Source organism: Aulostomus chinensis, chromosome 6 (assembly GCF_037954235.1).
Source record: "Aulostomus chinensis isolate RoL2024-O1b breed Wild chromosome 6, RoL_Achi_v1.0, whole genome shotgun sequence".
NCBI classification, from domain to species: domain Eukaryota; kingdom Metazoa; phylum Chordata; class Actinopteri; order Syngnathiformes; family Aulostomidae; genus Aulostomus; species Aulostomus chinensis.
Window position 1 is genome coordinate 16,066,669 of NC_141325.1, and position 13,248 is coordinate 16,079,916.

Below are 13,248 nucleotides of genomic sequence, written 5' to 3' on the forward strand. Positions count from 1 at the left end.
CCTCTTCAGGTCTGTAGCCTCCTCCAGCAGCACCCAGGATCTGGGATGCGGGGAGCCCGAAGGCTCCGGAAAAGAAGACGAGGTAGAGACACATATGAATATGATTTATATATAACACATACAGGAGGACAGAGAGGAAAGAGAGGAGGAGAGATAAGCCCAGTGCACCATGGGAGATCCCCCAGCAGTCTAAGCCTATAGCAGCATATCTAAGGACTAACCTAAGCAGTCCCAACTATAAGCCTGATCAAGAAGGAAGGTCTTAAGTCTGCTCTTAAAGGTAGAGAGGGTGTCTGCATCCTGGACCGAAACTGGGAGACGGTTCCACGGGAGGGGAGCCTGATAGCTTAAGGCTCTGACTCCCAGTCTACTTTTAGAAACTCTAGGAACCACCAGTAACCCTGCATCCTGGGAGTGAAGGGTTGTAGCTGGATAATTCGGGACTAGGAGCTCTGTCAAATATGAAGGTGTCTGACTGTTAAGGACTTTGTATGTTAGAAGAAGAATTTTGAATTCTGTTCTAAATTTGACAGGGAGGCAATGCAGAGAAGCCAGTACAGGAGAGACATGGTCTCTTCTCCTAGTTCTTGCCAACACGTGAGCAGCAGCATTCTTGACCAGCTGCAGAGTCTTCAGGGACCTACTGGTACAGCCTGATAGGAAGGAATTGCAGTAATCCAGCCTGTTTTTCTGGGACATTTTTTCTGGGAGTTTTTCAGCATCTTTTTGAGACAGGATGTGCCTGATCTTAGCAATGTAAGGTAAATGAAAGAAAGCAGTCCTAGAAATTTGCTCAATGTGGGAGTTAAAGGACCGATCCTGATCAAAGAGAACTACTAGGTTCCTTACAGTAGTGCTGGGGGCCAAGGTAATGCCTTCCAGGGTACCTGTCTCATTGTCTCTCAGGTTTTTTTTGGGCCCAGCACAATAACTTGTCAGAGTTTAATAAAAGTAAATTATGGGTCATCCGTGTTTTTATTGCCTTTAGACTGGCCTCCAGTTTTGTCAGCTGATTTGTTTCATATGGATGCATTGATAAGTACAGCTGCGTATCGTCTGCATAACAGTGAAAATTTATTTGATTGTTTCCTAATAATGTGACCTAGAGGAAGCAGGTATAGTCTGAAGAGGACTGGTCCAAGCACAGACCTTTGTGGAACACCATAACTGACTGCAGTGGTTTCAGAGGGTTTATTATTAGTCAGTACGAACTGAGATTGACCTAGAAAATATGACCCAAGCCAATTTAGTGTGGTTCCTTTAATGCCAATGACATTTTCTCATGTGGTGGTCAACGGTATCAAAAGCTGCACTGAGTTCTAATAAGACCAGCACAGAGACGAGTCCCTCATCTGATGCTAGTAGGAGGTCATTGGTAACTTTGACTAGTGCTGTTTCTGTGCTATGATGAACTCTGAAACCTGACTGGAAATCCTCCAATAGGCTGTTGTTGTGGAGAAAGTCACAGAGCTGTTTAGCAACTGCTTTCTCCTGAATTTTGGAGAGAAAAGGAAGATTTGATATTGGTCTGTAGTTGGCTTAAGTCTTGAAAAATAAGTCTTGGTCTCTCTAAACTTTCAGGGGTATTTCTAACAATTCTCACAGCAGTTATTTTAAATAGATAACACTCCTCAATCCCTGTGTGCACAGGCACTGGGTAAGAAACTGTCACCTACAAAAGTTAACATAATAAAAACAAGAATAAGGGAAACACAATACTTATTTATATTTACAATAACAATTACAGAAATTGCTTCTCCAATGAATGAAAACATTGGCCTTGCAGCTTTTATAGATTCAAGTACTCTGTATTTCATATAACTGCATAGCACTGGATGAACTATGAAATAATTTCTGTTGAATCAATAGTCCTGACTAATACCTTTGAATGGCCCACAGAATCTGTGAATGAAAGCAAGGAGAAGTACAGCCCCAGTCCAGCAACAGAGAGGCCAGATGCTGTCCCTAATGACGAGGACGCTGGGGAGTACACCTCCCTGAAAGACACCAGCGTCACAAAACCAGAAGGCAGCGAGCAGCCCCTGCTGAAATCCTCTGACAGTGAAAGCTCCACCAGTGGTTCTGAGTCCACGACTGCGACCCTCTACGCCCGCATTGCCCGGCTCTCTAAGCAGTCCAAGGAGGATGAGAGCAGTGGCAAGGATGGGGAGAGTACTCCTACCTCTGAGGCCAAGCGCAACGGAAAACCACCACCTTCACCTGGCAAGCCCAAACCGCGCCCACCGGACCCTTCAACCAAGCCTAAGGTGTCATGGATCCACGGAAATACTACAGGGTCTCCCCAGCCCGAGCAGCAGGGGCAAGGGGGAATGAAAGCACTTGCAGTTCCAAAGGAGAAAAAGAGGAGCTCCAGTGACGGATCAGGCAGGAGTGAGGAGCGTCAGAAACTAAAGGAACAGCAGAAGAAGCAGGAGGGTAAGGAGGCAGATATCAGCAGCTCCCCCAGCAAGCACAAACCTCAGCGAGGCAAGAAGTCTGGGGATGAGCACAGCAGTCCCAGTCACATGGAGCACATTAACGGTGTGGTTCAGAATGCTCTCAGAAAGATTAGCAACTTCCACAGCTCCTCGTCTGAGAAGAAGAGTGCAGACACCACAAAGGAGACCCCCAAGGAGCCACCTAAAAGCCCCAAGGTCATGCATCCTCATATGAACTCTGAGGCTGCCACACTCCTGGCTGCTCAGCTAAAGGAGAAAACTCAAAGTATCAACAGGAATGAGGGAACAGGCCTGACAAAGACCAATGGTCTATCAACACCCAAAGGAAACCGGGAGAAACCCACACCTCCACAGAAAGCCAAGAGGACCCCCTCCACTAGCTTAAACCAGCAAGGTTCCACCAAGCCCCTGCTGCCCACCTCGAACAGCCTTCAGAAGATGGTGGCGCCCGTCAACACTGATCACAGGTCCCCTGAAGCCAAGAGCCCGGAGAAGCAGGACTTGAACGGCTCAAGAGCAGGAGACCCAATACAGGAGTCTACACCAAAGAAGACTCCCATTAAAAAGCCACCAAGGAAGAAAGGCAAGGAGGGTACTTTGGATACATCGGAAATTAAAACGCCTCAGCAAAAGACAGCCATCATGCCACCACAGATAGTGAAATAAGTGGGGTTTTATTTGTTTTTTTATTGAGAAATTGCCAAAGTTTGTGATGGATGTGGAAGAGATAAAAATGGACTTGTCGGAAGGTGAACCACATAGCTTTTCAATGAAGGAATTTATTTTTTTTTCTGTTTGCTGTGACTCCAGGACCAGTCAAAAGAAAGAAATGCTTTTAAGCTGAGGGTGCACTTGTGTAAGTTGTAGTATATGACTTCTATACACCATTGTATTACACTTCAAGAATCTTCTCTTTTTTTTTTCCTTGTGTAACAATTATGTATCAGTCTCACACCACAACCTGTGGCTAAGCCAGACACAACTGTGACAACAGTGGCGCACAGAAATAATTCATAGTAATACTCTGCAGTACGTCAACCACTATATGTATATATGGGTTGCTTTTTAGGTTCCAATTTGATATGCTAGGTTTCAGGAAAATGACTATTTTTTAAGCTCGCCACAGGTACTAAATGTGCTAAAATGAGATCCTCCAAGGATTGCAAGCCATTTTTTTCTACATATTTCAGTGGGCCAGGATGAAAAATTCAATTGAAAACAAAACCTTTGTTTAAAAAAAGAGCAAATAATAATCCTCTTTGTCAAGGCTATTCTTTGTACATGAGGTACTGTAATGCCAATCATCAGCAACACTCATGTGTTGTACAACAAAATGATTGTTCAGCAACATAAACATTTTTATCAGGGCAATTTTCAGATTGTTCAATCATGTCTTAAAAGTTTTTTTTCTTCAAAACAATTAAGTTATACAACATAACACAAAAAAAAATCTGCTACATGTTTCTACTCTTGTGAGTACCGTAATTTTTGATGCTCATTTATGCTTTTGTGCATAAATAAACAATGTAACAAGCACTGTCCTCATATTTCCATGCATCTGTTAAGTTGACATGGATGTTTGCAGTATATCCACTAGAGGGCAGTTCAAAGTTTTTCTCCACTTTCGTCCAACTGACGTTTCATTCCCAGCTAATCTCCTTCCAGCATTTTTGTTGCAGCATTCTGTTCCTGTGCCCATGCAAAGTCAGAAAAATGTGTTGATAGATTCATACCAAAACATGCAAATGTTCCTCAAAATTTTCACTTTTTTTCTTCTTTTGTCACAGACACCATGATCTCTGCTGGTACTGCTTACTTTAGACTTTCTATAAGCTACAACAGAAGGCTCTAGCTGTGCCAATACCTTCCCATTGAGTTTAAATGAGCCTTTATCCTCTTTGCATTTCATTCATTTCAAGGCTTTTTTTTTTTCTTTTTAGGGATTTAAGTACTTAGCTCCCTTTTCCCTTTGCTGATAGTGCCAAACAAGGTCTTGATTTTCATTGAAGGGCTGATTTAAACTTTTTTTTTATTATACCTCTGTAAACACCAAATCCCTTGAATGAGCTCTTATCACATGCTTTATTCCATTAGCATCAGCACTAAACCAAAAAACAAAATATCATATGTCCTGATTTTATACCATGCTTATAATTCCCTTTAAACTCTCCCATTTCTGTTGTGCAAAACATTTAGCGTTTACCAGTGCTGTCATTCAGAAAACATATCTCAGGATAATGTCTAATACTCCCTCCAAAAAGCATGCAGATCTTTTCTGCTGTTCTCCATACAGAGCAATGAATGTGATTAGGTAATTTTCAAAGACATTTAAAGTTAACTGACACTGATGTCAATTTGGGCAGCACGGTGGTGCAGTAGTCAGCACTGTCGCCTCACAGCAAGAAGGTTCCAGGTTCGAGTCCCGGCTCGGGCACAGGATCTTTCTGTGTGGAGTCTGCATGTTCTCTCTGTACCTGTGTGGGTTCTCTCTGGTACTCCAGCTTCCTCCCACAGTCCAAAGACATCAAGAGGGGACGAGGCTGATTGATACTCTAAATTGACCGTAGGTGTGACTGTGAGTGTGAATGGTTGTCTGTCTCTATGTGTTGGCCCTGCGATGGACTGGTGACCTGTCCAGGGTGACCCCGCCTCTCGCCCGTAGCCGCTGGGATAGGCTCCAGACCCCCGTGACCCTTAACAGGAATAAAAGTGGATGGATGGATGGATATCAATTTGTATCTGCAATCAGGGTATTATTAGAAAATGTGTCCAATTTTGTGTCCCTTAAAGATCATAGTAGAGTTATTCTTCGTTAAAGACGCTATTTTCTAGTTTTTGTGTGAGATGTCTTCAAATGTGCCTCGACTGTGGATCAGTTTAAGCATAACAAGCTATGTTTGTCAATGGTGTTTATCTTAAATTAGCAAATCAAAGATCAAAAACGATGGTATCAAAGGTACTTCAACTGGACTGATCCAATTTCAAGTTTTTTTCAGTAATTGGAGGATAACTATTTTTGTCATTCACATGCTATTGGCATGTTACAGGCTACAGAATATTTTACACTCACAGCTAATACGAAATAATCTTCATGTGTTTTTTTTCAAGGTACAACAAGCATTTTTTTTCCCCCAGCATTTTCTACTTGTATACGTTGTGTACTTTTTATTATCTTTGTAAGCTGTGCTTATATGACCTTTTTAGTTCCCTCCTGTTTCCTTCATGTCAATGAACTGGCTTTCATTTTGTATTTGCTTCATTTTGTTTTTGAATACGTCGCTTACTTTGGGCTCTTCCATACTCTCTTCCTGTAAAGTTTACATTGGCATTGTAATTGGTCTCTGTTGATGTTATTGTTTGTGTAACACTTGACGCAGAGTGTAATTATATGGCATTAATAGCTGCACAGGAAAACTGTAACCTCTTTGTTCCCTCTTCAGTTGTTATTATTACCTCCCATAAAAACAACTCATACAGAAATGATTGTACAATACTACTATGATACCACTGTTGATACCATTACATATAACCATAATATTGTGTAAGTGACAATTTATCTTACCGGCCTTTGCCTATTTTCATATAGGCCATTTTTTTGTTTGTTTGTTTGTTTTTTTTGAAAGGGCCGAACATGCTGCAACACCGTCACCAACTGTAAGGTATATTTTTGTCTTTTGTGCCTTGTTTTTAATCGACTTTGATTTCAATTTGTGTATGGTAATATTGGTTTCCTCATTTACTTCTCTGGAATAAAAGAAACGCAAAACATGTAGCTATAGTGAAACCAAAAAAAAAAAAAAAAATCTAAATTAGTCCTCATTTAAGGAATTTCCAGTCATCAGTTTCTAATCTACTGTGGCCTTATTCTTTTCTCATTGGGGGCATGACCTTTCCTTACAAGCGTATTGGTCCAGTCGACACTCAGACCATCAATGAGGTGAAAAATATTGACTAATAAATCTCCAGTGGTATCCTCCAGAAAGATTCATTTAAATACTGATTGATATCTGATCTCTTTCCTGTAAGCCGCTGAGCTCCAGGGATGTGGCAGGAGTCCTTCAGGAGTCGCTGGGTCACAGGGGCTCTTCAAAGAGCAAGAGGAAACCAGGGGACTGTTCATTTGGTGCGTCGTGAATAGGGACAAGAGCTCCTTTCATGGGGAAAAACAGTGGAAACTCTGTGCTAAGGAGTTAATCATGCGCTGCATATATGTCCTGTTTGGAGGGGAGAAGAGGGATATACCCGGGACTGTGCCAGAAGGCCATGAGGAAGGATGCATGAATGGATATAAGTATGGATGGAGAGATCATGTGATAGGTAATTGGAACCAGAAGGCAAAGCAGCTTTGTTTTAGACCCTTATTCTTTTGACATGGTGTTCTTCGAGCATATTTGTTCGTGAATGCATGCATGTTTGATAAAGTAGTGGCTTGTGTTTTCTCCAGACTGCAGAACATCTGCATGGCTCCTCTTTGAAAGTATGTTTGCTGATTTTTTTTTTTTGGGGGGGGGGGGGGGTATTTTCAACGACCACATTCTTGATGTCCCCAGATCAGTCTTCCATAATTACACAGCTCTATCTGGAACTGACACACTTTCTGCAATACATATTATTTTCTTCAAGAGACAATGGCTCAAAAGTGTGACTCAGGGCGGGAAGAAAAAAGGATGTAGACACAACTGCCTCCATCTGTGAGTTTAGGATGAGCAGATGGAGAAGATTCTCAGCTGAGGATACACCACATGTTCGTGCTTTTCATCCTTGACAGGTTGAGGGAAAAAAGTCACAGCCTAGAAATGTGCTTTGCGTGTCACGGTTGCACAGCATTTCAGTTAAAACTGTTTTGATTGAGAATGTCTACAACTAGCTGGTATATTTTGGAGCCTTTAGGAGCCTATTTTGGATTAGGAGACGCCTGCGTATGATTATAAAAGCTGGCCTTCTTACAACCTCTCTGCAGTCAGCTAAAAGTAATATGTAGCTCGTTTTATTAACTTTGTATTGAAAGTTGACGTGTGAAACATAAATTCATTTTTTGCAAAAAAAAGAAAAGAAAAAAAGGACACAAAGGAGCGATTATACAGTCTAATGTAGAGTGGTTGAAAAGTCAGGGTTTTGAGTGTGGGAAGGGGGTTCAGTGACATGTTGTCTGCCAGTCTAAACATGACATCGAGCTATGACACTCTCCAGTGTGCCAAGTCTATAGAAACAGCTTTAAAACTCAAGCCCTATGAGTCAGCCAAAAGCCCTGGAAAACCTATTCAAGTCCCTGGGTTTCCATAGCAACAGGAGCAGATTGGAACCACATCTGGTAGCCATTTCAGTCCCTGCAAGGAGAGGAAGAAAGAAATTTATGAGTGAGGGGGAAAAAGACAAATATTTTCTGCAATGCAAAGCAGAAAGGAAGCGGAGTAGAGTTCCACTTGAAAGGGGTTGAAAATATTAATTCTACCGTGGACCGAGTCAAGAGCAGTTTTTAGTGCCTGTGTAAGTCCTGGATGATAGAAAGAAGGGGAAAAAAGTATCTTTCAATGCAAATCCCTTCTTCTATTCAGAAAACATAAATGCTTTCAGTGTTCATGAACTTTTCAAGTTGTTTTTTTGATAAACCTCAAGTCGCTTGGGTGTGATTCTCAAACATTTATCTGACATGAAAGTGTTGCAGAACAAAATCCTAAAAGGCTGTCATCGCTCTGGCTGGATCATTGCATCAGATATGGCCAAGGAGGATTTGTATCTCTGTCGACACACTGTCTGCAAGCAACGCTGTCTAATTGCAGTCCCTTCTTACACATTAAATGTTGTTTTTCAGCTCTGTAGAAATGCAGTAACTATGAAATGACATTTACTGGAAATGGAACTGGTGCTTCAATTGAGCCAAAACCACTGAGAACTGAGGTCAGTGTGCAACCAGAGAGGTGGGGGGGGGGGGCAGCACCAGCATCAAATGTGTGTTTATTCATTTCCAGTGACATCTACTTACTCTGCGATTTCAGACTGTCATTATAATAGACCCGAAACTCCCCAGCAGTGGCACCAAGCTAAAATGAGCCACACTTAATGCACAAATTAAGAGCAACCACACAACAAGCCGACCTCCCAAATAGAAGCTGCAGACAAGCTGATGATGTATGGAAACCAGGCTAAAAGAGCCAGTCTGCTGAAAGTGAAGGAGTCTGATTTTTTGAGGCTGGATATGAGTTTGACAAGTATTATTTAGTTCAAACTACTTTAATGGGTCAATACGGGCTCAAATTTCTTTGAGCCAGACTGATGAGTCAAGGCTGCAGTGCTTCTGAGAGACACATACAGTACACAAAGTTTTCATATTCTGCACAAACAAATGTGAATAGCCAGAAATGTAATGAAGCCACAGTCGTTCTATCCAGATGGAGTTCCCCCCCCCCCTTTTCTTTCACATGAAGGGGTGTGCAAACAGTTGTCTGGGACTTCAATTTGCCCTTGAATTTTCCCCATTTGTCAGCATAATTCTACGGAACGAGTGTATTACAATATTTGGATTGTTAATAGAAAGCAGATTGTCATTTGCTCTCCTTTCTTTCTTTTCCTCTATCATTTAAAACCTCCCTTGCATTTTCTCTCAAGCCTGTTTTCCTTCTTCTCTCTCTCTCTCTCCCTGTCCTTTATTCCCTTACACAACCATCCATCTGCTATCTGTGCAGTAAAGTGGGACTTCAAACTTCATAATGTGGTTTGAGGTTTCAGCTTTCACGTATTCCACAGGCTGACCTAAGGTTTTTTTTTTCTCTTCCTTTTTTTTCACCCACTCTGACCTAGAGAGGCAAAGAAGGCACCTTATTCCAGATAGCAAAAGGGAGAAATGATCACAAGACTGAATGTGTTTGCCCAAACTTAGGGAAAATGAGCAGATGTCTTATGCGTTTGTGCTCTGAACTCCATCAGTCCCGATAGTCCTGTTCATGGGCGACGGACTGTAGCTTACAACAGCTTTGTTGTTTGAGACGCAAACTTCTGCTCCAATTTTCTACTGAGACAAGTTACTAAAACATGAAGTGTTAGCTCTTCTTGAGCCATCAGGAACTTTACACCTTTTGCAGAAATCACAACAGAACCATGTCTTTATGACTCAGAAGCCAGACCAACTTTATTCACTGTCTTCTTATCAATAACTTCTTAAAAAGCAGTTTCCTTTTAGCTTTGTTTTAAGTGAATACCGGAATATGTGATTACAGCGCACAAGCATTTGAAGGGAAGTGTGTGTGCTGTCTATTTGCCATCAACGTGGCTGTGTGCTGGTGTGTGTGCAACCCTTGCAACCCCGTCCTACTTCACAGGACAACACTGGAGCCATTATGGGGAGCCATGTGCTTCTGATTACCCAGGCTGAGATTAAAGGGAGGGGAGCGGTGGTTGGTGTCTGCTTGCCCCCCGGCTCCTGTGATGTGGTCAGCAACTGGACATCCATCAGTGCAAATCTCTCCACAACCCTCACACCCTTCCCCACCTCCACGTCAAATCCTATCCCACATCCACCATGATGTCACTGCCAGGCATGTAAGATCACTTCATTTCACATTTAAATATGCAAACACTGGAATTATTTTTAGTGCACATCATACTGATAACTGCAGATATGTTGTTTTTCAGTCTTGGGACCTAAAGAGGAGTACAGTCTTCTTCCTCTAGGGAGGTCAAAGGTCAAAGTCAGCAACAAAGCAACTGCCAGTGTGTGTGAAGAATCCCTTTAATTGCTTCAAGAACACAAAGATGCATAATGTTGTAAGCTCTAAATGGAGATTATCACACAGAAACAGAAGAATTTATCACAATAGTTCAGACCAGTAGAGTAGAGGCATGGTGTTTGCAGGTTTTCCCTCATCTGTCCCTACATCACATTCTTACTGTTAGCTTCAAATTTGGCTCAAACATTCATTTGGACTCAAGGATGAGCTGAAAAGATTTGGGCGGTCAAAGACCAAGTTCACTGCCACCTCACCTCAAATGTGATATCCCTGGAACACCTGGAGACATGTATACAACCTTAAAGCTGCCTTTCTAGGTTTTTCCTTTTAATTACTCATTTATGCCCCTGAATAAAGTGATTGACATGAACAAATTAACATTATATTTGGAGACAACGACGACTAGCATGGCATCTATAACCTAAGTAAGCCAGAATGTTTCAAATAGCGGTTGTTGATAGCCATTTGATAACAACAGTTTCCAAATTTTGACTTCATGTTATACAGTATTGTGTAATGTCAAAGATACTGAGAGGGAACATGGAACATTACATTGTTTTATGGTGAAATAGAGCTGCAGAATATTCCAATTATAAGTAGCCTTAAACAATTTTTTTTTTTTTATCTTTGATAAAGTAGTAACTTTTATAAAATACTTTTCTATATTATGTTGTACAAAAGAGTACCATTGTCCTATATGAGCAGAAGTCCTGTCTCACCTTCATCATCAGCATAAAAAAGGTCAGTAGCAGGGAATCCATGTCTGTACCCAACAGATTCTTCACCAGGACCAGCAGAGTCCCACAGCCCTCTGCGGCCTCAACTGGAGCCACTTATTTTAGGTCGTAGGTTCAAGCTAACCACAAGCTAAATCAAATTCTGTAATGTTATCATTCACTGCACAAGCTGTAAATTTGATTGCAGTCGCTGTCACATAGACACTTCACTCCATTCCCAACTCTTCATTGCCTCATTTACTTTAATCGATTTTAGTCAGGTTAAAGATTGTTTCAAATAAGAAAGCAACATGATGATAAACAAATATGATTACTTCTTAAATGAAAAAAAATTCCTTTAAATTAACTTTTCCTTTCTAAGCCGGATATATATTTTTTTATATCTTATTGGGCAACCAGCTTTTTCCCCAACATGTTATAATATAGAGTTGAACTTTCATTATGATATGTCTACTTATATAGAATACAGACCACTAATTGGCACTGGATTCTTACTGAATGAAGTTCTCCACATGGTCATGAGCACCACTTCTCTTCTTTATGAGCGCGCTGGAGTGCAGGAGGCAGACAAGCAGCAGGCTGTCGTCGTTCCCCCCCCCCCCCCCCCCCCCATAGCTGCCCTGAGGCTCCAGACAGATAAGGACACACATACACACACACACATACACACACACACACTCAAACTCACACATATAACTATTTGTTCCTCCACTGCTCATCAATATGATTATAAAATAAAATAATTAAGCACAGACATTTAGAAACAAATGTACTCTCTTTCTCAGTAACTCAAATAAAGTTGCACATACAGCACATACACGCTGATGTCTGGAAGGTAGTGTTTGGTGCCTTGGAGGAACAGGAAGCGTGCATCTTTATAATAAGCTCACCCATGGAGGCCGAATTACAGCGAGGTGTTTTAGCCTTTGATCATTTGCCAGCTGCAATTGTTACAATTTGCAAAACTCCTACTGGAAAAAGAAGTTGCTCAGTACAATCATCTATGTTCCATAACCCTCTGGACACGAATGCTTTTTTCCACTTTGTCAGCAGCAGATTAATATAACAACTTCTCCTTTTGGCGTGCGCTGCATGATGTAAGCTGAAACATGCTGATCCTGAGCACATATGGTATGCATCCACACACACATACAGGGGAGAGATCACCCCATCTCCACAGCTCATTCTCCTCACTTCCCCTTTCTGAGCTACTTTCTTCCCTTTCTCTCATCAAACCTCATCTTCTGAGGCAACCATTAAAATTATCCGAACTCCTTTCAGGGGAAATTTATGTTAAGAACGTTTAAAAATGCAAACATAAAACTCCAGCAAGGAGTAAACCTGCAAGCATACAGACTCAGAGGTTTACGATGGCTGCCAAGGGGAGGAAACCTTGTTAAAAAGAGGGACTGTTTTACTGCCATTTGACACATAATCTCAAACAGCACATAGAGAGCACAGAGCTTCAGAGCTCTGTGTCTGGAAAAGATAGAGACAGAGAGATGGTTTCACGTCAGCATTCCAGGCAGGAATGGTTTATTTTTGTTGGAAAGATAATTGTCTGTGGCTAGGATTTGGAAGCACACTTTCCCTGCCAAACTTGTGTTCATGTGTGTTTTACTGCCCTCTTGTGGTGACCTGATATAGTTTCAAGACAGACTCGACGAGTGAAGATACTCTTTGGAAGTGTTAAGCAAATGTGGAGCTAAACATTGTGTCTCATGCTTTACCATGGAGCAGTATAAGAGAATCTGCGAATCTGTGTGTGTAAAGGAATCTGTACTAAGCTTTTAGTAAAAGAATTGATGATGAAAACTTAAATGAAGAACTTCCAGACAGGGCAGACCACGCAGGACACATGTTAACAGTGAAATAGAATTAAGATTGAAGAGAAACCTGTGTTTCTTGATCAGTTCAATCTCATTTCAAAATTCATTAAAACAAAAAAGAAACAACACACAACAAACTAAAAAAAATGAAAGAGAAAGCAAAATATCGTTTCAGTTTGTATATTTTTTATTTGTGTGTGTGTGTGTGTGTGTGTGTGTGTGTGTGTGTGTGTGTGTGTGTGTGTGTGTGTGTGTGCGTGTGCACGTGTGCGGTTCAATTTAGATGCTTTCTGTCAGCTAAAACAGTGCAACTCTGGCCTCTTAAAGAGCAATGTTCCTTTTGGGGTAGTGAATGCACCTTCGAGGGAACAATCTTTGAAGCTTTTCTTCTTAGGACAGAACTGTTCTTGTTTTGTGGCTCCTTTCAAAGAAAAACAACATTCTGTAATTTCCTCCGGTTGGAGATGAAGGGGACTACAAGTGAAACTTGTAGAGTTCT

General features: G+C 41.4%; 1 protein-coding gene across 4 annotated transcripts in view; it reads left to right on the forward strand.

The window, feature by feature from the left end:
- Positions 1-13,248, forward strand: part of scarf2 (scavenger receptor class F, member 2) — a 35,151-nt gene that overhangs the window by 19,097 nt on the left and 2,806 nt on the right. For 2 of the 4 annotated variants that reach the window (XM_086206796.1, XM_086206797.1), the window contains exon 11: positions 1,900-6,912. In XM_086206796.1, the coding sequence (XP_086062922.1) occupies positions 1,900-3,125 (1,226 nt within the window). In that variant the 3' untranslated portion in view covers positions 3,126-6,912. Of the gene's footprint in view, positions 1-1,899; positions 6,913-13,248 lie in introns of those variants that run through there. The other 2 variants (XR_015116549.1, XR_015116548.1) reach the window with 2 other exon arrangements.